Below are 27,008 nucleotides of genomic sequence, written 5' to 3'. Positions count from 1 at the left end.
TCTTGGTTTCAGCTCAGGTCCTGGCCTGAGGGTGCTGGGTTCGAGCCCTGTGTTGGGCTCCGTGCCCAGTGTGGAGTCTGCTTGAGATTCTCTCCTCCTCCCTCTGCCCCTCTGCCCCTCTCCCCCCACCCCCACCACAAGTGCACTGTTTCTCTCTCTCTCTCTCAAATAAATACATCTTTTTTGAAAAGACATTCTTCCTTAAAGTTTCTTTTGTCAGTAATATCTAAAACTTGTCTCAGATCATAAAATCGTAGCGTTACAAGACATTAGAGATGAAAAGACCTCAGTGCTTGTGTGGAGTAAATTCTCCTATTAAGTAGGTTGGTTGTCCACGAGAACCAGGACACTGACTGATTTCCGTGTTTTTTTTTTTTGTGCTGGACCGCAGTGCTCACCTATGAAAAAGTGAGAGTGGGCCCAAGTAATTAAGATGGAATAACTGACATCAGTGAATGAGACGTTCATCATAGGCAGATTTTCCAATAATTGGAACATTTTCGTTGCTAAGGTTTTTATGTCCCCTAATCTTTTAAAATGACTGCCTTTCCCACACCCGTGGTGTTCTTCCCTGCACTGGGCTCGTTTGATAATGGTCCTCCTAGTCCCTCAGGAGCATTCTGTTCTCGCTGTGTTATACTGTGGCATATGCCTCACTCACATGACTGCTTTCTTCTCTAAAGTGTTTCTCTATTTTCATCTTTCCTTTATTTTTTGCTGTCAGTTGTTAACTGTATTAGTTTGTCTAGTTTCAGCATTCTTTTTCTAATTTGTGGTTTCTTAATGTTCTGTTAAAATATTTATTGAGCACTTGCTATGTGCCAGGCAGTCTTCTAGAGGCACTTGGTAGACTTACCAAATGAGTGAAAAAGTCATGTAACGATCCCTTGCTTTTGCATAGCTCAAATTCAGAGGTGGGAATGGGTGGTCAGAGAAAGTCATTTAAACAATAAGTGTAATAAATTAGTAAATTATATAGCAAGTTACCAGGGGATAAGTATTAAGGAAAAAGTAGAGCAGGTGTAAGGGAGGAGCAGAAATATTAATTATTGGCTTGGAAATTAGATCACCAAGTTTATTGTTAGTAAAGTAATGGTCAAGAGGAAAATGGGAAAAGAAGCTTAAGGGATTTTTCTTTAAGTTGGGGACATAAGCATTCTGTTTTGCATCCTCATTTTAACCTTTATTGCTTTCTTCTGGGGTTTCGTCTTTAGTTTCAGTACCTGAAAATCTGGAGTAGCTTGATAATTGACTGCTAGTTATGTAAGTACACCAGTAACCATCATAGTTAACAGGCTTACATAGTTTTCTGAAAGCTTGGGGGTAGGACAGTGACATGGAATGTTAGGCTGTCAAGGGGAGTGTTTGGTATGAAATGGATGTTGATTTTTTTTTTTTTTAATATTCATTTGAGATAGTGCATGCACATGAGTGGTGGGAGGAGCAGAGGGAGTGATTCTTCAAGCAGAGACAAAGGAACTATGGATGTTTCTGGGGGTTTTTTTGTTTGTTTTTTTACTCTTGTGATAAAGCTTTCTTAGAGTACATCTCTCCTTTTGAAAACTTAGCTCATTAGTGTATCATAATCTACAGCATACTTGTGCCATTGCACCAACTTATAAAAATACGGTGCCAGAATCAGAAGAAATACACAGTGCCCAGCAGTGTGTCTGGAATGGAGTAGATGCCCAGTGAGCAGCACTGTGTGAATGAGCTGCCGAGTTGCCTGTTCTTGAGAAACAGCTGGAGGGAGAGCTCACTTGTTGCCAAATGGAAAACTACTCAGAAAGAAAATAGTGTTCTTGAAACTCGTGTCATGAAGCAAAAGGAGAATTCAAATGATGTCAAAAGCTCTTGTCCTTCTATAATAAGGAAAAGCTGTTTTGAATTTCCTGAAAGAGAGTGTTGTGAAATTTACCTACAATGAGTTAAGCACATTTTAGTGAGTGCAAAGCTCAGGTGATAGGAATAATCTTGTCGCGAGCACCATTTGTCTTTAGCCCTTGTATGTTAGCTCTGCTTTTTCCATTAAATCTGCGGGACCTTGAGTTTTATGACCTCCTGGTAGTGACTTGACAAGTGAACAATACTGCCTATTGATAACTAGTCTAAATGAGGAAAGTTTGTACTTTTGCTATGGTAATTTGTTTGATATGCCAGATAATTGTAGGTAACTGCTTGCATGGTTAAAAAGTAGTTGATTTTATTCTAGTCAGTAGTTAATTGTAAAAGTAAAAAATGTGTATTATATACCTGATTATTTATTCAGAGCATAGTTCTGCCTTTAAGGGGAAAAAGGGATACATTGTGTGGATCTGTAAATATTGGTGTGTGTGTGTTTTTCTGTGACAGTCATTCTAGAAATAGTTCAAAATTTTCTACTTAGAATGGCTCCACGTTGCTTTCTTCTGGGCTCTGGAAGAGGGTGATTTTTCTATTCAGTCATATAAACATTAAATTATTAGCATGTTCCAGTCACTGGTAGGTCCTAGGGATACATAGACAAATAAGACACAGCCCTTCGCTCATGTGAGTTAATAAGTAAAATGAATTTTAAAATACTTTTAAAAACATCCTTACATAGGTTTACATTAATGTTAAAAATGTTAAAATATTAATATTGAAATTATTGGAAATAAGGGCACCTCTTGCTCAGTCAATTGAGTGTCCAACTCTTGATTTCAGGTTAGTCATGATCATGGGATCGGGCCCCATATCAGTCTCCTCATTCAGCTGGGTGTGTGCTTCTCTCCCTCTTACTTTCCATCTGTCCCTCCTCCTCTCTCTCCCTCCCTTTCTCAAGTAAATAATAAATCTTTAAAAAATGATTGGAAATATATGTACCTGGTATGATGTAGAGAGATACTTGATCTTGCTTGAATCCATTTATTTGATGAGTATGCAGGCAGTACCTATAACCATTATTAATGTGTTTGCTAATAAAATCAAGTATTAGTTTTTAGTAATAATTAAATTACTGATAATATATTTCTTAGTATTTTGACCAGAGGACTTTTAAAATAAATTTTGTCTTGGTTGTGGTTTCCTGCTAATTTTTTTTCTAGGCTTTGTATTTTCTGCTTATCCTTAATTCATGTTACTCAGATGTTTGAAAGACACCCAATTCTTTTACCTAACTTAGTGTAATGTAACAAATACCTGGTTTTGTCCTTAGTCTCTTGAGTAGTTGCTCCTCAAAAATACTTACTGGAAGTCTCTGCGGGGGATTAAATGTGCTTTTGGAGGACACTGGCATTCTGAGAAGATCAAATGAGGAGGGCACAGATCATTTCTTCAGCAATAGCAGTTCTTGGTTACTGGTGACTGCTTCTCTCTGGTTATGACACCTCACCTTGACCAGATGTGACACAGTTTTGCAAAGTAGCCAGGAACCATGAAGAAACACAGGAAAAAAGGAAAGAATATGAATATTCATTTATTCATTCATAACTTGATTCCTTCAAGTTATGAATGAGTGCATGTGGGCATTTAAGCAGCAAATACTGACTTCCTCTTGTGTGCCAGATATTATTTTAGACTTTAGGGATGCAGCATAGTGAGCAAGACAGAAAACTACCTTCAGATTATATGCTATTGAGGAAGATAAAAGTATGTTAGTATAGTGTCAGAGTGATATGTGCTAACAGTTCAAGAAAAGGGGAGGGATAGAGGGTGGTGGTGACAGTTATGGAAGGACATTGGGAGGAGGCTGTGAAAAGAGGGGCTCCTTGGTAGATGCCTGTGTGTGTCATTGGGAGATACATTTCAGATCCACAGGAGAGGCATGACATGCTCACATAAGGGCAGGGATACTGGCGGGGCTGGGAAACAAGATGTGAGAGGTCTTCTTCATTTACCTTGCTTGTGAACATAATTTTGAAATCCTGCTTTTTTGCCATTTGTTGGTTGAATTTGTCATTATGGTTAACATACATTTTGTTGTGGACTTGTTAATTTCTTTATTTCCTTGTTACCTGAATATCTATTTATCACCATATTGTAGTGTTATTTTATTATAACACTGAGATTTGGTATCTCTGGGTGTTAACTGCCTTCGTCTGAGTTCTGATTAATGGTGGTGTTGAGTGCTTGGTTTAATAGAAGGAACCATGTACTTGAAAGGCTTCTAGGTTCTTAAATTTTTTAAAGATTTTATTTATTCATGAGAGAGACAGAGATAGCAGAGGCCCCCCATGGGAAGCCTGATGCGGGGGGTGGTGGTGGAGGGGGGTGTGCTGGCTTGATCCTGGGATCCCAGGATCATGACCTGAGCCAAAGGCATATACTCAACCGCTGAGCCACGCAGGTATCCTAGACTTCTAGGTTCTAACCCTAGTTTTGCTGTTGACTATCAAATATAATGTGTGGGCCTTAGGTTATCCAGAGGTAAGCTAGAGGAGCTGGACTAGATAATCACCACGATTCCTTCTAACTGAAAATTCTGTGGCTTAAATAATTTATAGGAAAAATCCATAGGGGGAGCTCAATAGTTTTTTCTTATCTTCTTTTTTGAAATTAATTTTTAAATTTATATACAGCAAAGCTCACAAATGTTAGGTTTGTAGCTTATTGAAATTTTACATATGTATATGTCCCTTAATCACTATTCCGATTGAGAACATTTTCAGCATGCTAAAATCCTCTTTTTCTAGTCAGTACACTCGCATCTGGAGACAGCTACTCTTCTGACCATAAGAGTAGATATGCATGTTCTTGAGCTTTCATATAGATGTAATCATGCAGTGTGTACTCTTCTGTATCCTCTTTTTACTCAGTTGTGAGTTTCGCATACACTGCTTACAATAGTGGTTTTCTTTCATTCTTGTGTAAAGTCTTCCAATGTATGGATAGTGGACAGTTAGTCCATTTTCCTACTGATGGGCATGCAGGTGGCTTCCAGTTTAGGGCTATTATGAATAATGTTGCTAAGAACATTCTTCTACCAGTCTTTTGGTAGACACAGCACTCATTTCTTTTGGGTATATACTTAAGAATTAAATTCCTCCATCGTAGGGTAATGATAGCTTAGCTTTTGTGCATACTGCCTGTTTTTCATAGTGATTGTACCTTATAAGAATTCTCATTACCTCCCATCCTCACCAACACTTGGTCATGTATGACATTTTAATTAGCCTTTCTGGTGGGTATATTTAGCAGTATTATATTGGGGTTTTAATTTGCCTTTTGTCAAACACCTTTTCATGAATGTGTGAGCCATTTGAATATCCTCATTTTTGTAAAGTACTTGTTTAAGTGTCTGTGTCACCTTTAAAAAATTGGGCTCTCATATCTTTCTGTTTTTTGATTTTTAAAAAAAATTTTTTTTATTTATTTATGATAGTCACAGAGAGAGAGAGAGAGAGAGAGGCAGAGACATAGGCAGAGGGAGAAGCAGGCTCCATGCACCGGGAGCCTGATGTGGGATTCGATCCGGGGTCTCCAGGATCGCGCCCTGGGCCAAAGGCAGGCGCCAAACCGCTGCGCCACCCAGGGATCCCTGTTTTTTGATTTTTAAGAGCTATCTATATTCTCTGGATATAAGTCCTTTCACATCTATGTATATTTTAAATATATTTGCCCAATCTGGAAATACCTGTATTCAATACTTAAGAAAATGTTACAGTTAGAAGAATGCAATTTTAAAACTTTTCAGTTTTGATACATCCCCAAACACTCCATTTGCAAATTAAGAAAACAACAGGTTTGTTTATTTATTAAAGATTTTATTTATTGATTCATGAGAGACACAGAGAAAGAGGCAGAAACATAGGCAGAGGGAGAAGCAGGCTCCCTGCAAGGAGCCCAATTTGGGACTCCATCCCAGGACCCCAGGATCACAACCTGAACTAAAGGCAGACACTCAACCACTGAGCCACCCAGGTGCCCCAGAAAGCAATAGATTTAAAGATTTTTCTTATTATATAAAATTTTGGCACCAATGTTAATTTTTAAAAAAATCCCAAGGCACTTTTCCTCATAAACACACTTTTAAATTATTTCCATACTTCTGAAATATTTTAATATTTTGTACTAGTCATTAATTTAAATGTTGTAAACAAGCTGGCTTTTAGGTTATTAGGTCTGTGGCAAATGATTCTATTAGAGAAGCAAATGATTCTCGACTCAGCACATGATATCACTAATACAGGAGTCTTTTTTTTTTTTTTTTTTTTTGGTGACTTTGCCAAGAGCTTCCTTTTCTTTGCCCTTTGATATGAACTGGTGATTTTGTTTGGTGCTAGTAATTTTGCAAAACGATGAAATTCTTTTAAATTCCATTCTTTTTGAGCTCTTCAAGCTGTAAAATTACATTCTTATCTGCACTACAGATTCATCTGCAATCTTAACCATTTAATTTTAGAAGGTAGTAAATAAATGAATTTTTAGTAAGTTCAGATACATGCTATTTGTTTCATAGATATAAAGTCACTATTAAAACAACAACAAAGTCACTATTTATAAGACTTGTAACTATCATTATAGTGAATACATGCGATGAGCTAGTTAGTTATAGCCCAGATCTTTATTGCTTTTAGAAACTGGATAGAGAGTGGCAAGTAGTAAGAGTTGTGCATTGAAGTAGCTCACTAATTAGGACATGTATTAGCCAACTGGACTCAACACAGAACAAAATCTGTGAAGTTCTGTGTATTAGTGTTATGGGCTTTTGTGATTCTGGGAAGATAATAGAATCTTTCAAGAGGCATTTTATTATGTAGTTCCTTCTACGCTGTTGTCTTGAGCATTAGCCATTCACCAATCTAAAGTATTAAATTAAGTCTTATACTGGGAAGGATGATGATTTTGAATAGGAACCAAAACTTTTAAAAGGTAGGGGGAGGAGGCCAGTAATTCACTGATAGTTCATACTAGATTTTTTTATACTGTAAACAGCTATCTTGAGTATTTTCAGTGAGCATTTTTATTAAATACAGATTGAGGAAACTGGTAGTGTTTCCCAGAATGAGTATTGTAGAATATTCTATAGAATGATAATAAGTGTTAAATTAAAAACCAAAAGCCAAAACTTTCTGGTCACGTAACTTTGGAAATCATTAGATTAAATAAAGTCAAAGAGGTTTTTCTTTTTCTAACTTTATTGAGAAATAATTGACATGTATTGTATAAGGCCTACAACATACTGGTTTGATACACCTATATTGCAGTGTGATTACGACCTTAATTTGGGTTAATACTTTGATCATTTCACAGTTAATGTTTCTTTTTTATCTTGAAAACACTTAGAATCTACTTGTTTTTTTAGCAACTTTCATTATTTAATATGGTGTTGTTACATAGGATCACAATGCTGTGCTTTTGATCCCCAGAACTTATCTTTTAGGGTTTTTTGTTTTTAATGGCAGGAATTCTCAAAGTCCTTATTTTATCAGTATATCTTACGGTTCTCTATGAGGAGGGGAGATACAGTGGCAATAATACGCAGAATTTCTTGAACTTACTTGGCCATGGAGCAATTTTGTAAGAGTGCCACAGGATACCAGTTGGTGAAACTGGTCTGGCTTCTATCTATTTTACAGATAGAAAACTAAGGCTGCAATAATTGAAGGAACCTCAAGATGAAGTAGATGAAGCTAGTGAAACTCCAGACCAACTCTTAGATCGTTGTTCTTCCTTTCCATTGGTGAAAAAGGACATGTGGTAGCCCAGAGGACATAGGTTTAAATAGATTAGGATGTAAATATGATTTTCCTTGTCATCGTTTAAGATTTATTGATGCTTAATGGCCAGTCCAGAGGTTCCAGGTCTAATCCAATAAACCAGTGCAAGCAGTTAGTCCTTCAGCCACCTCCTGGCAGGTGGACTAGAGAGTAGCTCTAGAAAGGAAGTTAAGGATTGCCTGAATCTGTTCTGTTTATTCCCCACTAAAATTAGGATAAACAGGATCTGTCCTCAGACCTTCGTCATGACTTCCTACTAAGTACATATTTAATTTCCATGCCCTGGATGACTTTTTAAATGGATGGTAGCTGTGTAGGCTGCTTTTTGAAGGTTTTATTTTTCTGCAATGAAATGAAATAATGAAACTTTGTTTCTTTTGTGGAGTCACATTAATGTCTAAGAGTTGGCAATTCAGGAAAAACACATTCTTAACATAAATCTTAGTTCTTGCACTGCCTTAAAATAGTCCATTTCCAGTAGTCCAAAATGGACCAGCAGTTGTGGGAGAATGTAAAGGGAGTGTAATTTAACTTACACTCTTAACTAAAACTTCCAAATTCCTGATAAAAAAAAAAAACTTAGTATCTTACATTGAGGTATGATTTAGGTTTTAAATAAAGACTTGCTAGATTATAGACTAACTAAAATTGTTAGACTTGTCCCCTGACAATTTGTAAGTACCATGTGCTAGGGTGAAAGGTCAAGGAAACAGGACCAACAGAAGTATTTTGTTATTGCAAGGACATTTTGAGTAATCTATATGAACAGTTATAAGAAAGACTTGAATTCCACTTTGACAAATAGGCATAACTCACTGATATTCTTCAGTTTAGGAAAAAAAGTTGTGCCTTGTAAAAAATTGCTTTTTAGTGTTTCCTTTTTTGTTAATATATGGGAATTTAACATGATTCCTTATTAAATGGAAAAAGCATTTCATGAAAATAGTAGCTTGTATTATGTGTTGAATGTTTTATATTGCAAAGATAAATAGTTGATTGTAGTTTTACCAGGATATTTTGACAAAACCAGTAGTGTGCATTCTTCTCTCCTGCTTCCTCCCTCACCTTCTCCACTGTACCCTACCCCCAGCATAAATGGCATGGTTAATAACAAGTCTTGGAAAAAGAAAGAACTTGCTGTTCATAACTGACAAGAAGTTTAGCTACGATTTTGTGTGCTTGGAAAACTATTGAGAAAATTTTGGTAAACCCAAGTGCTTCTCTGGAAGGAATGAGATGTTATGACATAGGCTACCAATGAAGCTAGAAGTGATAAGTAAGAATACTCTAAGCAAGATCAGTCAGTACCTAGCTGTGGAACATGAGAACTGATCTGGGTCTATCCTTTTTCTCTTTTTAGAGGCCTGAAATATTTTCTAAATGGTACTACTGATGCTGTTGTGCCTGGATGCTAAATACGGAACATAATCCTTATTTTTTGAAAAAAATCAAGAGTAGATGAGATAATTGACAATTAAATTTTTATGAATTGTAGCAAGTGAGTCAAAGTAATAATGTTATTAATGTTCTTATTGAAAAACTTATCTGTTTACGTTTGAAAAGACAAATGTCAGGGAAGTTGTTCCTATTTTCAACTGTATTAAATCAACATTTCTCAGAAGTAGTCTTTAAATAGGTATATAGATAAACTGTGGCTATATTTACCTCCAGTTCTTTCTAGAATGAGGAAGTATATTCCTGTCTATAAAATCAGTAAGATATTTTGTAAACATATTAAATTCTTTATTTTCTCAACATTTTGCCTAAATATTAAAATAAGATCTTTCCCTTAAACCTATTAACTATGCCCATAACACTATATTTTTTAAATGGCCCAATTAGAATAACTGTTAGAAAAGTGGTATTAATGGGGACTATGGACTGGGGCCATAGTCTTTTTTGTTGTGTTGTAACAGCAACACTGAGCCATTTTTAAACTGATCAGACATTTGGATGGTATTTGTTAGAAGGCATCTATTTCTCTTGTCAGTTACAGTGTATGTACAAAATATATTTTACAATTAATTTGCTTTTTTATAGTTCTTTTTCAAGGTATTACCACTTGTATTGAATATGATGTGTGTAATTTCACAATGAAAATTTACTAAGTAACTGAAGGGAAGTAGCAGTGGGTTTTCTGGTGCACTAATCAAGAAGCAGCATTTTTGGATCTTTTCATGTCCTTTGAATAGGAAGTGAATGTGCGCCTTGTGATTTGTTATTTTGTTTTTACTGCTTTGGGAATTGAGAACTTTTACTTGTATACTTCATGTTTTGGCAGCTTTAGGCAGTGCAGGAATTTTTAGGTCTATTTTGAAAAAGCTGTGACAGTAATGTTATATACACACATAACAGAGATGTATGTCAGGCATTGGAACTGCAAGGAAACATTAGTTTTCCTGGAAAGTAATTATCTGCTTCTTTTTATTGTTATTTAAAGTAACCTCCATCCTAACTGATAAATCAGTTACTGCTGAACCAGAACTACTTCTATGTTCTTCTTTGTTTTTTTAAAGATTTTATTTATTTTTTCATGAGCGACACACAGAGAGAGGCAGAGACATAGGCAGAGGGAGAAGCAGGGTCCCTGTGGGGAGCCCAATGTGGGACTTGATCCCTAGACCCCGGGATCATGACCTGAGCCAAAGGGAGACACTCAACCACTGAGCCACCCAGGTGCCCCTACTTCTAAGTTCTAAAATATAATGCGTACTAGAGAGTTAACATGCACTTAGTGGAGAAAAGGAAAGAAACTGTGCAAGAGCAGATTTCTCATTCTCATTCTGAAATAAAAATTCTCCATACCTTTTGTTTTCCACTGTTAAAACTGGCTAGTCTTTTACTTGCCACTTTTTACTCCCAGGAGGAAGGGTCGAGATCCTCTCATGTTGGGCTACTATGAAAAGAATCCAAGATCACAAGGTTACACTTTAAGTTTTAACAAAATTAATTTGTTACATATCAGTATTATGAAAACTTAAAATGTTGGTAGATCTTGCACTTTCAGAAAGTTCTCTTAAAAAAAAAAAGTTGCTTAAATATACCCTATTATCTAGGGCCTAAATGATACTAGTTAATTATAAGGCTTTAGTGTGTACTAGTAACATTTTACAAATGTATTTGCTTTAGTTTTGCGGGGAGAAAGTGTCTGCCATACTTTTTAAACTTTACTGTAGAAAACTGGAAATCTTTACAAAGTAGAAAGTTATATAGTGAATCTGCATATATTCATCTCCTGTCCTCACCAGTTTAATATAATGGCCAGTCTTGTTTTATCTACACGCTATCCTACAATACTTACTCCTGACCCCCTGGTGATTTTGAAGGAAATCCCAGACATCATGTAATTTCATTGAAAAATATTTCAATGTGTATCTCTAAAAGAGAATCAAATTATTTGTATTCCCTGTGAGTACTGGCTAGCTTTGTTGTGGAGAGGAAGTTCAAGAGCCCTTGGAAACAGGCCTGCTATTGCATTTTATTGTAGTTATTTCGCATTTAGAAAGATCAAGAGTGTATGCTACTTGGCTATTTTATTATTACAGTAACTCTCGAAGGATTTGAAATGTTGATTTAATAAATAACATCTAAAAAGCATTATGAATTATTATCATGAATATATAGAGAGTTATGTGACAGTCCTCATTTCAGAGCAGTTTGCTTTGTTATTCATGGCTCCTTCCTACCCTGCCTAAATTTGTTTCCTTAATTAAATACTGAGAAACAGCATATATAACGCTTAGTTTCAGGTGTTATTGTGTAAGCCTTGACATGTGTCAAAGAAAGAGGTAGTAGAATAAGGATGCATGTTGGCTGAGAAAGAGAAAGGGAGAACTGTCCGGGCACCAGTGTGTGGGGGGACTCCCCTTCTTTCACTCTTGCCTCAACCAGCCTTCTCTCCTGGTCTTGATTTTTTATTTCTTGATTCCCCTTTGGTTTATATCTTTCCCTTCTCTTGGCTCTTACATAATTTTGCTTGTGGCATTCATTGTCAGGAAGATTGCTGATTCCTGTCTTGGACTAATTATGTAGGGGTTGTAAGATGAAACCTTAAGAAATGAAAGCTTTTAGGATTAGCTTGTTGTGCTTTAATTTATTTTTATATAGAGTTTGTACAGATTTTATTTTTAAATAGCTGGATGCCAACTATGGGCTAGATAGAACTTTTCTGTACTCTGGATAAAAACTATACAGTGAATCAAAAAATGTTAATTTTATAGACTTTAAGGTTTACTTTAGATGCTGTTATTGAAAAAATATGTAACGATAATTTTTCTTTTTTTGTTTTCTTTTGCTGCTCATTTATTGGATGAAACTGATCCTGATATTTAAATGTGACTCTACAGTTCACAAGGTTCCTTTGCAGCTCACCTCTGGAGGTAAGAGTTGACTCTCTGACTTTAGTACTAGAATCACTACTCGGGACATCACTATTGGTATGTTTTGTTAGGCATTTATTTGGTATTTAGAGGTGTTCGTTTTGTTGTAACACATCCTCTTTGATAATGGTAATGAGATGAATACAGACTTTTTTTAGAATAAGAATTGTTCTAAGTTACAGAGCTGCTCACCTTCATAACAGGTCATTGCTTCTTTTTAAGGACATTTTCTTTTTTTTTAAGTAAACTGAAATCACCAGTATTGCATTATAAAGAGCCTTATTATGTCTGCTTCCTTCATAACTGTTTGACACTAGCCTTATTCTGTCTTAATGGCCCTGGTTAAAAAAAAAAAAAAAAAAAGGCCCTGGTATTAAAAGAGAGTTGGGGGAGGGGAAAGGGGGGGTTGCCTGTTGTCAGGCCAGTTTCTGTTGGTTTGCGAGCACTTTTTTTTTTTTTTTTTTTTTTTTAAGATTTTATTTGAGAGAGAGTACTAGCTGGAGGAGGGAGAGGGAGGGAGAAACAGACTCCTTGCCAAGCAGGGAGCCCAATGAGGGACTCAATCCCAGGACCGTGAGATCATAACCTGAGCTGAAAGCAGATGCTTAACCTACTGAACCACCCAGGTGCCTGAGAGCACTTTTTCAGACCCCTGAATTGATAAGGCAAGAGCAGAGGACTTACTATTACTGAGCTTCTCTTAAGCACAGGTGTGCTCCCTCCCTCTGTTTCTCTCTCACTCTTCCCTCTCCTCCCCCACTCCCCTCCTCTCCTTTTCCCTCCCCCTCTCTCAGTGCTACATTTACTTTCACCTTGAGTCCTCATAATGGTTCTGCAGTGTAGAGCTGAGACTCCAGTGATAACATTGTGAGATAAAGATACTCAGGAAAACTGCTGACCTGTGATTTTTGACACAAGATGGATGAGGCTTTGAGGAAGGAGGAAGAAAGAAGGGGGAGTGGGAGAGATGCTTGCACTCAGAACCAAATCTCAGTTTTAGAGCATGCCTTCCCTTACTGGACACAGTTGGGCAAATCACAACTTCCCTGAGCCTGGGTTTTTTATCTTTAAAATGCAAATGATAAGTCTTACCTCCCTAATGAAGCAGTGGACATGGCAGCATTTTTAAAATGCTACTCAGGGTACCTGGGTGGCTCAGGCTCAAGTCTTAATCCCAGGATCATGAGTTCAAGTGAGTTCAATAAATAAAGTGCTACTCAAAACCTTAGTAATATTTTTTATTTTCCTCTTGGGCTGCACTGAAGCCCGGGGTGATCAGACACTGTTCTCTGCCTTTCCATTGTCCTTCCTTTTGCTTCTGCTTATTTCACTTTAAGTTCCTATCCCCTGTTCCCAACTGGTTCAAATCCTATCCCTCTTCAGGTTGAGCCTTTGTCCACTGCCACACCCTTCTGCAACTTTCCACACACACTGCTTCTGTAACACTGTACTCATGTGATTTTTTTGAAACATTTTGGGTTTGTGGTGCAAACCAACTTGGTACATTGAATACTCTCAGAGGTCAGTTTGATGACTGCCAGGGGAAAACTGCCATCCAGGTTTGGTTACATTTTCTAAATATCCAGGATCAAGAGGGAAACAAAGCTATGTTTAGAGGGACTTGGGCTTTGAAATGATGGAGGCTTGCTTAGCCCATGAGCAATTTCATCTTTCCTTTAATCTAAAGATGGAATTGGTAATACTTTATAGTTATTTTTTTTAAGATTTTATTTATTCATGAGAGATTGGGGGGTGGGGGGTGGGCTGCAGAGACCCAGGCAGAGGGAGAAGCAGGCTCCATGCAGGGAGCCCGATGCGGGACTCGATTCTGGGACTCCAGGATCATGCCCTGCGCCGAAGGCAGGTGCTAAACTGCTAAGCCACCCAGGGATCCCCTACTTTATAGTTATTAAGATGAAATGAGATAGTGTGTGGTAAGCACTAAGCACAAATCCTGTCACATAAAATTTTAAATAAAGTTTAGTGCAAAAACAAGCAAACTAAGAAATTTGAAGACAGTATAAATTATACAACTGCTCTTTAGTTGATGAAGCATTTTTTAAGCATAGCAGAATGGGAAGTATCACAGAGGAAAGGATGGAAAAATAAGATTTGCTTCTGTTAAAAATCCTTAATTTTGTTCATAAAAACATATAGTTAAAGGCAGTTTGGGGAAAGTATAACAAGGTTATTATACTTCAAGTTCTCTTGGAGTCAATTTTAAAATGTTTTATTTTTTTTCCCATAATTTTTGGTTGGATTTTATGAGATAGTTGATGTGGTGAAATACAAATAGTAGTAAATGTTTTAAGAATTAACCTTGTAAGCAAAGAAGTGTAGTTTAAAAGAACAGTGGTAAATGTTTGCTTACCTGTTAATAAAATAATCTTTTTTTTTTTATAAATGCTTGGGAAGATATGATGGGATGAGTTGTTTTTATACTTTATCCTTTACAGAAATCAATTTTGTCATCTACATTTAAGACCCTGTATAAATTCATACCTTATGGGTTGTGTGCTGGAATAATTCTAATCTAAGAATCACTGCCAGAGAAATAAAAGTGGGGACAAAACTTGTGTAAATGTTTATTATGGCACTATTTATAATGGCAAAAAATTTATAAAGTCTAAATGTCCAGTAGTAAGAGGTCAAATAAATAATGGTACAGAAAGCCATATTATCAACAGAACATGGTACAGCCATTAAAATGGGGATTATGCATATACTTAAGTACCTGTTGATGAAGAAAACAGTGTGAAATATTTTTGCTATATTGAAATAGAAGTAGGATGCAAAATTATACATGTAGATCTCAATTTAAAAATAATTAAAACATGCAGAAACCAATTAAGAAGGAGATACACAAAATGTTAAATTGTTTCACCCTTTGCTCTTCCATGAAGGAGCCACAATGGGAAGAAGAGATACCTTGGTAGGTTTTTGATGGTGGCTTTTGTAGTCAGTGTTTGAAAAGTACATCAGGCAAGGCTCTGATTGTTGAGCAAACAGGATCTAGTCTTAGGGGAAAAAGATGGAGAGGAATTGCAGGAGCTTAGGTGAAGGGAATGACGATAAGGTTTAAGGCTGGACTCTGATTTCAGCAAGAGCTTTGAGGAATAACCAGGAAGAATGGTTTTGAGTGGAAGACATTTGGGCTGGATTGGCTTACCTGGACATGGAGTGAATAAGGAGGCTGGAGCTTGATGTCCGCTGCACCACTTGGGCAATATTACCAAACAGTGGCAAAGATCCTTCTAAATAGACCTCACTAATAGACTTTTCTCAAATGTGAGCCCAATGAGAGAGGACCCTGTTTTTCTTCCTTGTGTTTCTGATTTTAGTGTAGTAAAGTAGTACAGTGGAAGCACTGGATAAGTATTGGATGGATGGATGGATAAGCTAGGGCTGAGGTTGAGGCTGCAGGAGTCAGCCAAAAACACACAAGGCCTCGTATTTATGTTTCAATATAGTCCTAGCACGACTGTATTAAGATGAGGATCATTGTCTTTTTCATATTTGGATGCTCTTGGGTGTAGATAGGGCTTGGAGTTTACCAACTGTACAGCCAGAGTATATCAAACAAATGTTTTTTTACTTACATCTGGCTAAATATTGGGACTGTATGTATAGAAGCTTTAATCTTTGGTGAATAGTAGAGGGAAAGTATGATCAAATTGTAGTGATCTCGTCATTTTCTCTCTGATCTGCTTTCTCCATTTAATGATCTGGAGTTGTGTTTTACCTTTGTTACAGATCTCTCTTCTTACTGAGCTTATGGACATAGGGCAAAATGAGAGATGACCAATGTGCTTTTCTTTGCCTGAAGTTTTTGGGAACTCCTTTGAGGGCTTTCTGTTGAAATTCTTTTGGTCCAGAGTTTTTCAGGGGCTGCCTGATAGTATAGGTAGTGGCTGCTACCCCTAAACTTCCAACAGCAGTGAACTCAGGATTCTATTCCTTTGCCACATCACAGTCTGAGAGCCAAAACAAAGCCAAAGCAGTAGAGTGTTAGGAGTCCCAAATGTTTAATTTTGCCATTGAGCTTGTATTTTAGCTGGGGAAGGTAAATACCCAAACACCTTCCCTGATTGTGATTAAAAGAAAAATAATTCTGGTAGAGACTGTAATATATGTGGGACTTGCAGTTGAAAATGAAGAATACTTTAAACTTCACTTTGTCCACAAACTAGTATGAATGAACCATGTCCCTTTGTTGTAAGTCCTAAATAGTTAACCGCCACATGAATCTAACGAAATTGTCAGGTTATAGTAATTACATCAGTAATTTGATCTGCTGTCATTTGAATGGAGCCATGTGTGGAAAGTCAGTTACTTCCCTCTGTGGGGCTGACCCCTTTACATTCCTGTAAGCTGAAGACTAATAGAGCTCATTAAGCTTTATGGGAAAAGAGCTTTTATCACCTCGTCAAGTCAGGCAACATATTTCCATTATATTCCTAATTTCATGTGGCTCTGTGGCTGCTGATGTGCACTTCCCTGCTAGGTTTACATCGGACCTTTCCCTTACGGACATTTTTATTGACATTACTAAGTCTGAATTACATTTTGTGTGGCACCGCCTACAGATGTCTTCAATTAAATGTAGGTAAATAAAGGGGATTATATATCAGAGGCTAAAAGATTCTTGAAATTCTCTTCCAAATCAGACTTTGCCAGCCACTCCAGTAGGGTGCAGTCTTGTCGGCATTTCGGAGGTGGAGAGCTACAGGAGAGGTGTTTGTAAGACATTTTACCATATGTGAATGTAGGTGGCTTAGGTTTCTGTTCAGGTATGTCCTTCTATTCTTTCTTTTTTTTTTTAATTTTTATTTATTTATGATAGTCACACAGAGAGAGAGGCAGAGACACAGGCAGAGGGAGAAGCAGGCTCCATGCACCGGGAGCCCGACGTGGGATTCAATCCCGGGTCTCCAGGATTGCGCCCTGGGCCAAAGGCAGGCGCTAAACCGCTGCACCACCCAGGGATCCCCCTTCTATTCTTTCAAATCAGTTAAAATCTTCTTCATTCAACAGGTATCATAACAACTTATCCAGATGTTAGCACCTGTGGTGGATGGATGCTGTGCTAAGCTCTTTGCTTATGTCTTTTCAATTCTCACACAGAGAATTTTCTAAGGCAAATTGAGTCCAGAGAGGTACATTGTTTGAGCTCAACATCACAGCTATTGATATATGGCAATAATAGCAAGATAGAAAGGAAAAAATGGAATAATACTGCTATAAGATTTTTTAAAGTTTTAATTCTAGTTAATATATAGTGTTATATTAGTTTCAGGTGTACAGTATAGTGGTTCAGCAGTTCCATACATCGCCCAGTGCTCATCACAACAGGTGCCTTCCTTAGTCTCCATCACCTGTTTTGCCCCCTTCTCCCTCGGTAATGCTATAAGATTCTTGCACTACATGAAGCGATAAGTTTGAGGTATATTTTGTAAACCCAAGAGCAAGATTTCTCAAGCTTGGCACTATTGACATTTTGGATAGGTTAAATCTTTCTTGTGGACACTATCCTGTGCATTGTGTGATGCTTAGCAACATCTCTGGCTTCTACCCAATAGATGCCTGTAGTACCCTCCCCCTGAATTGAAACAGAATGTTTCCAGACTTTGCCAATGTTCCATAGGGGTAAATTGGCTCCCTGTTGAAAAACCACTGCCCTTAAGCAGCCTTAAAAACGGTGATAGTTGATAAGCCAGTAGTGGAGATAATTGCCATGATAACACGTTTTTAGTTTCATGAAAGGCAGAAAAAGGAGAGGTGAACAAAGAACAAGTGAGACAAATAGAAAGCAAACAGCAAGATGTCCACTTAAAGCCAACCCGACTGATTACATTCAATATAAATTATCTGAACCAGAACTCTATGTTGACATGTTCTGTATCTATACTATCCAAAGTATGTATGTAGCTAGTGGTCATACATAGGTACTGAGCTTCTTAGTACCTATTCAAATTAAAATCTGAATTTTAAATTTTTAAGATTTTAGTAAATTTACATAGCCACATGTGGCCAGTAGCTATCCTGTTGGACAATACCTATCCAGACACTTCAATTAAAAGTCAGAGATTGTCATATTAGATTTTTAAAAAAATCAAGATTCACCTTAACTGTGTAGACATAGATCATTTAAAATAAAAAGGCCAGGGCAGCCTGGGTGGCTCAGCGGTTTAGCGCCACCTTCTGCCCAGGACCTGATCCTGGAGACCCAGGATTGAGTCCCACATCGGGCTCCCTGCATGGAGCCTGCTTCTCCCTCTGCCTGTGTGTCCCTGCCTCTCTCTCTCTCTCTCTCTCTCTCTCTGTGTGTGTGTGTGTCTCTCATGAATAAATAAAATCTTTTAAAAAAAAAAAAATCCAGAGTAAGGTATACCATGCAGATGCTAATCATAAGAAAGTTGGAGTGGCTATATTTATATATCTGATGAAGTAGACCTCAGGGCCTGCTATCTGAAAGGAAGAGGGACATTTCATGGTAATAAAATGGTCACTTCATCATACAAAGACATGGTAATCCAAAATGTGAGACACTTAATAATAGTCTGGGAATTCATGGAGCAAGAACCAGTGGAATTGAAAGGAGGAAAAGTCTAATCCACTGTTACAGTTGCAGACTTTAGGACGACATTCTCAATAGTTGACAGAACAATTGGAAAACTAGAAGGACTGTAGAAGATAGGAAAAACACTATCACACAGTTTTACCCCTTTGACCTCTGTTGAACACTATGCCCAACAATGATAAACCGCATATTTTTTTAGGTACACAGGGAACATTGACTACCATCAGATCAGATGCTGTCCCTCTATACAGATCTCAGCCATTGAAAAGGATTGAAATTATCTCTGATCAAAGTGGAATTAAGTTAGAATCAATAACAAAAAGAACTTAACAGCTCAGTAATAAGATAGACAATATAGTTTAAAAATAGGCTAAAGACTTGATTACATATTTCACCAGAGAAAACATGCAAATGGTTACTAAGTACAAGAAGAGATTCTCACCATCCACAAGGGAAATGGAGATTAAAGCCACAATGAGATACTACCACAAACCCACAAGAATGACCATAATCAGCAGAGAGTAGCAGGTATTGACAAGATGTGGAGAGATTGACAACCTTATTCATTGTGGTGGGATTGTTAAAATGGTAGAGCTATGGTTTTTCATTTCCTCAAAATAATGAAGATAGGGTTACTATATGACCCTAAAATATAGGAAAATGAGAATATACATGCAAAGACTTGGATGTGAATGTTCATAGTAGCATTATTTATAATGGCCAAAAGCTGGAATCAATTTAGAAGTCCATCACCTGGTGGATAGATAAATGTCCATCCATACGATGGAATGGCAGCAGTAAACAGGCACAAATTATGATACAGGGTGCACCATGGGTGATCTTTGAAAACATTATGCGAGGTGAAAGAAGCCAGATACAGGAGGCTGCATACTGTGTTTCCATTTAAATGAATTACCTAAAAGAGGGGAATTTAGAGAGTGAGAAAGCAGATTAGTTGAGTTAGAGGTAGAAGTGGAGGGCTAACTGCAAAGGAGACTCATAGGAGTTTTGGGGGGTGATAGAGATGATCCCAAACTGCATTGTGGTGATGATTCCATAATTCTATAAATTTGCTAAAAATCACAGAATTTTACACTTAAAATGGGTGAATTTTATCATGTGTAAATAAAGCTGGGAGAAAAGAGTATATATCATTTCTTCATCTTTTAATTTCCTAAAATTTTATAGAAAAGATCTGATTCAGCTTGATATCTTGCTTCCTTACTGCATCCCTAGTTATTGTGTAGTGTTTGCAGTTTTAGTATTCCCCAAGATACTTCCATTTTTAAGGAATATTTAAATATTAGCTAGGTGGTTAATACTATTTTAAATATTAGCCATTAGTATTTTTTGATAGCTTGTAAAACCATCTTTCCAATTTTTTTTTTGAAGTTGAGAGCTATTTTGCTGCTTCTTGAAGCTCTATGATAGACTGAAGTAATGTGTACATTTGTGTGTGTGTGTGTGTGTGTGTGTGTGTACACCGATTGCAGGTGGCAGGGGCGGGTATCTACAAGTGTCCCTGCCCTGTAGCCAGTGGTGGCGCTCATTTTGCTGTCAAGGGAAAAAAAAGAGCCCTAGGAACCTAATCATTTCTTCAGTCTGTCAGCAAATGAAATATCATTGCTTGGAGTGGCTCTGGTAGATATCTCCATTGGCCAGAATTTGGAAGAGGGAATGACTGTTACTCAAACTGGGTTCTGTAGAATTAAAGGGAGCTTGCAGAGATAGCAGTGGAGGGGTGAACTGGAGAAGATTGAGCTGCTAGACTTGGGAAGGGAGTTAAAATAATTTTACCGAACAAGGAGGATGCAGATAGAGAGCTGCCCTGACCTGGATAGCTGTGGAGAGAAGGCTCAGAGGAGCATTGAGCTGGTGGCCTGGGGAGAGCTTTCACCTGCTGTCTGGTCTGGACAGACAGCCTGGGAGCACCAGCTACGTGTAGAGAGCCAGAACCAGGGCAGACAGAGCTATCTGAATGGGGGCTAGATTTCAGAGAATGGTGGTCAGGCTGCTATTGGTACTGAGTAATTAGAAAAGGAAAGCTAGGCTGTGGTTTGATCCACTGGGGGGTGGGGGGAAGGGAGATACAGGTGAGGGGTGTTGTTTTTCTTAGTTACATGGGTTGGGAAAGAGTCATGTAGTTTTCCATATGCTGTAGAATTAGGCTGAGTAGTGTTGGGCAGAGGCACCAGTTAGAATTCTGGATCCAGATTCCCCAACTCATTGGGATTATCATTTGATTGCCCTCCCACTCGGTTAGGTCTGAAGACTTTTGGGCAGTTGTGGCTGGGGCAGGACTGCTCCTCAAGCCACTGATGCCGATCAGTGAATTGAAGACGTTCCTATTTGCCCTCTATTAAGCTCATTAAGTAGGGCTTGAACATCTTTTGTATGATAGTTGAAATAGTATTCCCTGGGCTCACACAGGCACTCAGTAAGTATTGGTTGAATACATGAACTTACTTCCAGTTTGTTTTTGAATATCACATGATAGTTGAACCAATGTTATTTGAAACCTTATGTTTTACAGTGAAATTGTATAAACTGGAAATCTTTTTCTGGAAACCAATCTCCTATGATAAAAAATATCTAAATTTATTCTGAGAATAAGAGAAAGTATACTAGGATAGAAAACCAGATCTTAAAGAGAAAAATGCCATAAATTTCCTCGTTGAAGATTAGTCTGGCAAGGGACTTAGATTAGTTTAGGCAGCTTACAGTCACAGTCCATTCCAGATACCTTTTTGCCAGGTCAGTCTTCCTTTAGCAAGTAGTGGTTTTCGCCATTATGCCAAAGATCCTTCAACTGTGTTCAAAATTAGGGTCATCTGCCTTGACGATTTTCATTACCCATTAACTGTGCATGAGTGCTTCAGAAAATGTTTGAATGGTAAATCCTGGGGTGGATTAGTTTCCATGGGGATGTCAGTCTTGTTTGATGTTTGCAGTCATACAGTTCTAAATAAAAATATCAGTTTGGGTTGTCAGTGGGGAATGCTTTTCCCCTCTGTAAGAAAGACTGGAAAAGCAAGTCTTGAGTGACATTAAGTTTCATTAAGATAGTAACTCTCAATCCTAAAGTGTTTGTTGTAATGTTCAATAAATATTGATTAATCTGTGGAATTGTGAAGTTGAGATTCTGTTACTTTTCCTTGTAAGCATTTTATGGTGCCTCACAAAAAATCTTTTTGTTGGATTGTTAGGATTTTAAAATACAAAGAAATGTCAAAGTAAACAGTTAACAGATTAACATCATAATTCTTATATATTTGTTGTGCAGTAGAAATGCGAAAATAAGTTCATTTCTGTCATACTTATTAAACACATTTACTATAAGTCATTCATTCCTTAATGATTTAAGCTCTGTACAATTCAAATTTTTGGCATTGCAGTGCTTCTGGTTTTAAGTTGTAGACATTCAGGTAAACGGTTTTGCTTGCTTTGAAGCACTTCATATCTTAAGAATTAGTCACTGAGAAATACATTTCTTGATTTCTTTGGCTTAGTAAATTTCCAAAATATCTTAACTCATTACATTAGATGGAACATATTACTAGATTGTGATTATATTCTGACACGGGACACCACAGAGGCGGCATCCAGTGAGAAAAACACTGAACCAAAAGTTGAGAATTTGAGATTTGGGTCCTTATCATTCCTCTGAGTGGGTCTTGTGACCTTGAACAAGCCCAGCCCTCACTTTTCCATTTATAAAAGAGTAAGGGTATCTCAGATGAAGAGCTCCCTCAAACTGAGTGAACTTAGCCAACATTTTAACATATTTTGTACAGTACTCTTGAACAACACAGATTTGGACTCTGGATCCACTAATATGTGAATTTTTTTAATAGTACACTACTGTAAATGTATTTTCTCAAGAATTAATATTTTATTAATATTATCTCCAGCTTCATTGTAATAACAGTGTATAGTACCTATAACACAAAATGGCTGTTTCTGTTATCAGACTTTCTGTCAATAGCAAGTTTGTTAGTAGTTAAGTTTTTGGGAATCAAAGGGTTATTCATGAATTTTCAGCTGTGCTGGTGGGGGGTGGGGTTGATGTCCTTACCTCCATGTTGTTCAAGGGTCAACTAAATCTACTTTAGAGATGCAGGCATTATAAACTAAGCAAACAAAATATACGTCCCTCAACTTACAACTTGCTGTTGTCCCTCCGGTTTTGTCTTTGTGCTTTAGTATGTTCTGCAGCAAGCTGACATTTAGAACAATTCTACTCTTCTATAAAAAACAAATATTATGCTATTAATATTGTATCTGTGTATTAATGTGTACATTAATGTGTACATTAATGTGTATTAATACACATTGTAAATGTGTATCTCTTATTTTTGCCTTTAATATGGTACATATGAATCATATCTTTTAATAAAGTGATCGCTTTGGGTTCTCAAAACTAGGAGGTAGGTTCATTGAGAACCTTATGCTTATTTATATAAGCATTTTAGCAGACTGGGAAAGTGTATAAATACAAACATCACCAATTTCTTTTTTTTTTTTTTTTAAGATTTTATTTATTTATTCATGAGAGACACAGAGAGAGGCAGAGGGAGAAGCAGGCTCCCTGCGGGGAGCCTGATGCGAAACTCGATCCCAGGACCCCAGGGTCATGCCCTGAGCCATTCAGGTGTCCCAAACACCACCAATTTCTTAGGCATCTCTTTTCCAGCGTCTCACAGTGGCAAAGATGAATGTGTTTGTTGACATGACCCAAAGATACAGTCATTCTAAAGCATATATAAATAAGCAGGACAAGTTTATAAATATTAGGTTCATTGTTTTAGTGTTCATTCTTATTTAGAATCTACTTAATTATCCAAAGGTTGTTCATTATGTTTTCTGATTTATATTAATCCATATTTTTAAATTATTTAAGACTCTTAGAAGTTATGTTTAAGCTACCATAAAACATAATATATAAAAATGTTTGTCAGTTGCTGAGCATTACTAGTCATTAGGGAACTTCAAATCAAAACCACAATAAGATACCACCTTCACACCCAGTGAAGTTAGGATGGCTGTTATCAACAGTACAGCAAACATAAATGTTGGCTCAGATATGGAGAAATTGGAACCCTTGTGCATTGCTCATAGGCATATGTATGGGTGGCGGTTCCTTAAAAATATTAAAAATCAAATTACCATATGATCCAGCAATTTCTCTTCTAGGTATATACACCCAAAAAAATTGAAATTAGGGACTCCCAAGAATTACTGTAAACCAGTGTTTGTGGAGGCGTTGTTCACAATAGCCAAAAGGTAGAAGCAACCCAAGTGTCTGTGAACAGATGAAGAGATAAACATAGTATATGCATACCATGGAATATTATTCAGCCGTAAGGAGGGAGACTGGCACATGCTACAACATGGATGGACCTTGAGGACATTATGTTAAGTGAAATAAGCCAGTCACAAAAAGGCCAATAGAGTGTGATTCCGCTTACCTGAAGTAGCTTAGAGTAGGCAAATTTCAGAGAGAAAAAGTAGAACAGAGGTTCTAGTGGGGAGTCACTTTTCAGTGTATACAGAGTTTGTTTGGGATGATGAAAAAGTTCTGTGGGTAGAGAGTGGCCATGATTGCACAACTTGTGAATGTACACTCAGTGCCCCTGAATTGTACACTCAAAAATGCTTAAAATGGTAAATGTTATGTGTATTTTACCACAATTGAAAAATATTTTTAAACATCAGAACTATAACTTAATTCAGTTAAATACAAATTTACACGTTTCAGAATCATGATCATTATGTAGGAATGATGTTAACGTTTTGATTAATAAACCAATGAGTATTTTGGAAATTTAAACTATGATCTTTATTAGAAAACCATCAAAGATTATTTTTTATTTATTTTTTAATTTTTATTTATTTATGATAGTCACACACACACACAGAGAGAGAGAGAGAGAGAGAGAGAGAGAGAGAGGCAGAGACATAGGCAGAGGGAGAAGCAGGCTCCATGCACCGGGAGCCCGACGTGGGATTCGATCCCGGGTCTCCAGGATCGCGCCCTGGGCCAAAGGCAGGCGCCAAACAGCTACACCACCCAGGGATCCCTATTTTTTATTTTTTTTTAAAGATTTTATTTATTTATGAGAGAGAGGGAGGGAGGGAGGGGCACAGACACAGGCAGAGGGAGAAGCAGGCTCTATGCAGGGAGCCTGACTTGGGACTTGATTCCGGATATCCAGGATCACACCCTGGGCTGAGGGCAATGCTAAACCACTGAGCCACCCAGGCTGCCCCAAAGATGATTTTTTAAATCTATTCATATATTGTACCTAATCTAATAAATCAGAGAAAAGACATGCCTTTATTTTTTTTTTTTTTAAGATTTTATTTATTTGAGAGAGAGCATGAGTGGGGTGGGCTGGGATGGGGCAGAGGCAAAGGCAGAAGCAGACTCCCCGCTGAGCAGGGAGCCCAACATGAGGCTTAATCCCCAGAATCATAACCTGAGCTGAAGGCAGATGCTTGAAAGACTGAGCCAGCCAGGTGCCCCTTTTTTTTTCTTCCTTAAACCAAAATTATTAAGCCAGTGTGATTTATTTTAAAAATGTTTCTGAGCTAGCAGTTTCTGTAAGGATTCATTTTCTGTGAATTTGGAGAATACTTGATTTATATAAATGTTTGTTTATATCTATGAATCAATTTTACAGAGCTCCTCCAATAAGGAGACCTGATAGTATGATTCATTTATACCCTCTGAAGGTAGGAAAATGTTTCCCATACAATAAGAAATAAAGACTTTTCTGAATCACAAATTCACAGACACTTCACAGCTCTGAGCTCCAGTCCTACAATGTGAGCTGCAGGTCACAAGTAAACAGAAACTCCTTGGATCAGATCTCCAAAAACTATTCTCCTTAATTGATTGAACTCACAAATATACAGACCAAAACAACTAATAAACCAGAGTCTCTGTCTCTTTTCATTCAAGAGAGAATAGATCTATATCATTCATCCAGCAGACCATAAACCAAATCTATTACTGCCACTAAGGGGGATAGCTTACTGATTGTAGGAGAACCAGAAACAGAAACAAAAGCACAGACTTAGTGGAGAGGGAGAAAAAGAGACACACAGCAGCGTTGGAGGTCTGTTGCTCCATGGGAATGTCTTTTGAGAGTTAAGACGAGGCTGGGCCTCACAGACTGTGAGGGCACTTATGTGTTTCTTAGCTCCATTAAGTCTTCGTTTGAGCTTCTCAGTAGGTTACCTCCAAAACTGTTAAACTACATTTTCAGGAAGATAAAAGCATGATACTCATACACATAGAGCATTGAACACATGTCAAATTTTATTTGATTCATTATTAGTGCAAGAACCAGTAATACATTAGAACTGGTCCACGGAGCATTTGTGAAACTTGAGAGATCTATATATAATATATAATACAATTTAATAAGAGGTTGAGATGAGATTGCTAAGTTAGATAAAAACAACTGATTACTGAGCTACAGAGCATTAAACTATAACTTTTTGGGTTACTTGTTCCACTGGACAGAAATCTATAAGTTAACCTCTGCCCCAACCAAATTGTAAAATAACTCAGTCAATAGAAAATCAAGCCCAGAGCTGCACTTAAACCATAAGAGACTCTTAACTCTAGGGAACAAACTGAGGGTCACTGGAGGGGAGGTGGTAACTGGGTGGTGGGCAATCAGGAGGGCATGTGGGGGAGTGCGCGCACTAGGTGTTATATGCAAACTGCTGAGTCACTAAATTCTACCTTTGAAATTAATAAGACACTATATGTTAACTAAGTTGAATTTAAATAAAAACCCCCAGACATTTTTTTGGCCTATGTCAAATTTCAGATACCACCAGTTTCTTTTTAACACTAGTAATTCTTCAACCACGGTTTTCAAGTTGATTACACATTAATGCATTTTTGCTAAAAGTATAGAAAACGAAGAAAAGAATATGTATCATCCAAGAACCCTGTGCTTACAGTATTTGATGTTTTTTCCCATCTTTTTATGTGTGTGTATGCTATACACACATGTAGAGAGAAAGGGAAATTTTTCATGTAGTTAGGATCATACATACCACTTTATATTCATTTAACTTGGAGAAATGTTTATCACGTTATTAAAAATTCTTGGTAAAAATGGTTTTTTACTATATAACAGTTCCTCATGTGAATATGCTGTAATTAACTTATTTCATCTTACAGTTCTGTTTAATTTGGTTCTTTCTCCCAATTCGGAAGTGAATAAAGGTTGTCTTGGTATCAGCATCATGGACATAATAGGAGCTGATGAAAAATTTTTTAAGTTAAATGCTACTGGGCAGCCCGGGTGGCCCAGTGGTTTAGCGCTGCCTTCAGCCCAGGGTGTGATC

The 27,008-nt window shown here is 37.3% G+C and overlaps 1 protein-coding gene across 17 annotated transcripts in view; it reads left to right on the top strand.

Annotated features, from left to right (window-relative positions):
* ATE1 (arginyltransferase 1) overlaps positions 1-27,008 on the top strand; it is a 162,918-nt gene that overhangs the window by 33,433 nt on the left and 102,477 nt on the right. For all 17 annotated transcript variants that reach the window (XR_011997608.1, XR_011997607.1, XR_011997606.1 and 14 more), the window contains one exon: positions 12,026-12,058. Coding sequence is in view for 13 of the 17 variants with exons in the window: in XM_025994630.2 (XP_025850415.1) it covers positions 12,026-12,058 (33 nt within the window). In the remaining 4 variants the exon portion in view is untranslated. The remainder of the gene's footprint in view (positions 1-12,025; positions 12,059-27,008) is intronic.

The sequence above is a fragment of the Vulpes vulpes genome, chromosome 15 (genome assembly GCF_048418805.1).
Source record: "Vulpes vulpes isolate BD-2025 chromosome 15, VulVul3, whole genome shotgun sequence".
NCBI classification, from domain to species: Eukaryota; Metazoa; Chordata; class Mammalia; order Carnivora; family Canidae; genus Vulpes; species Vulpes vulpes.
This window is presented reverse-complemented; position numbering and strand designations above follow the sequence as displayed.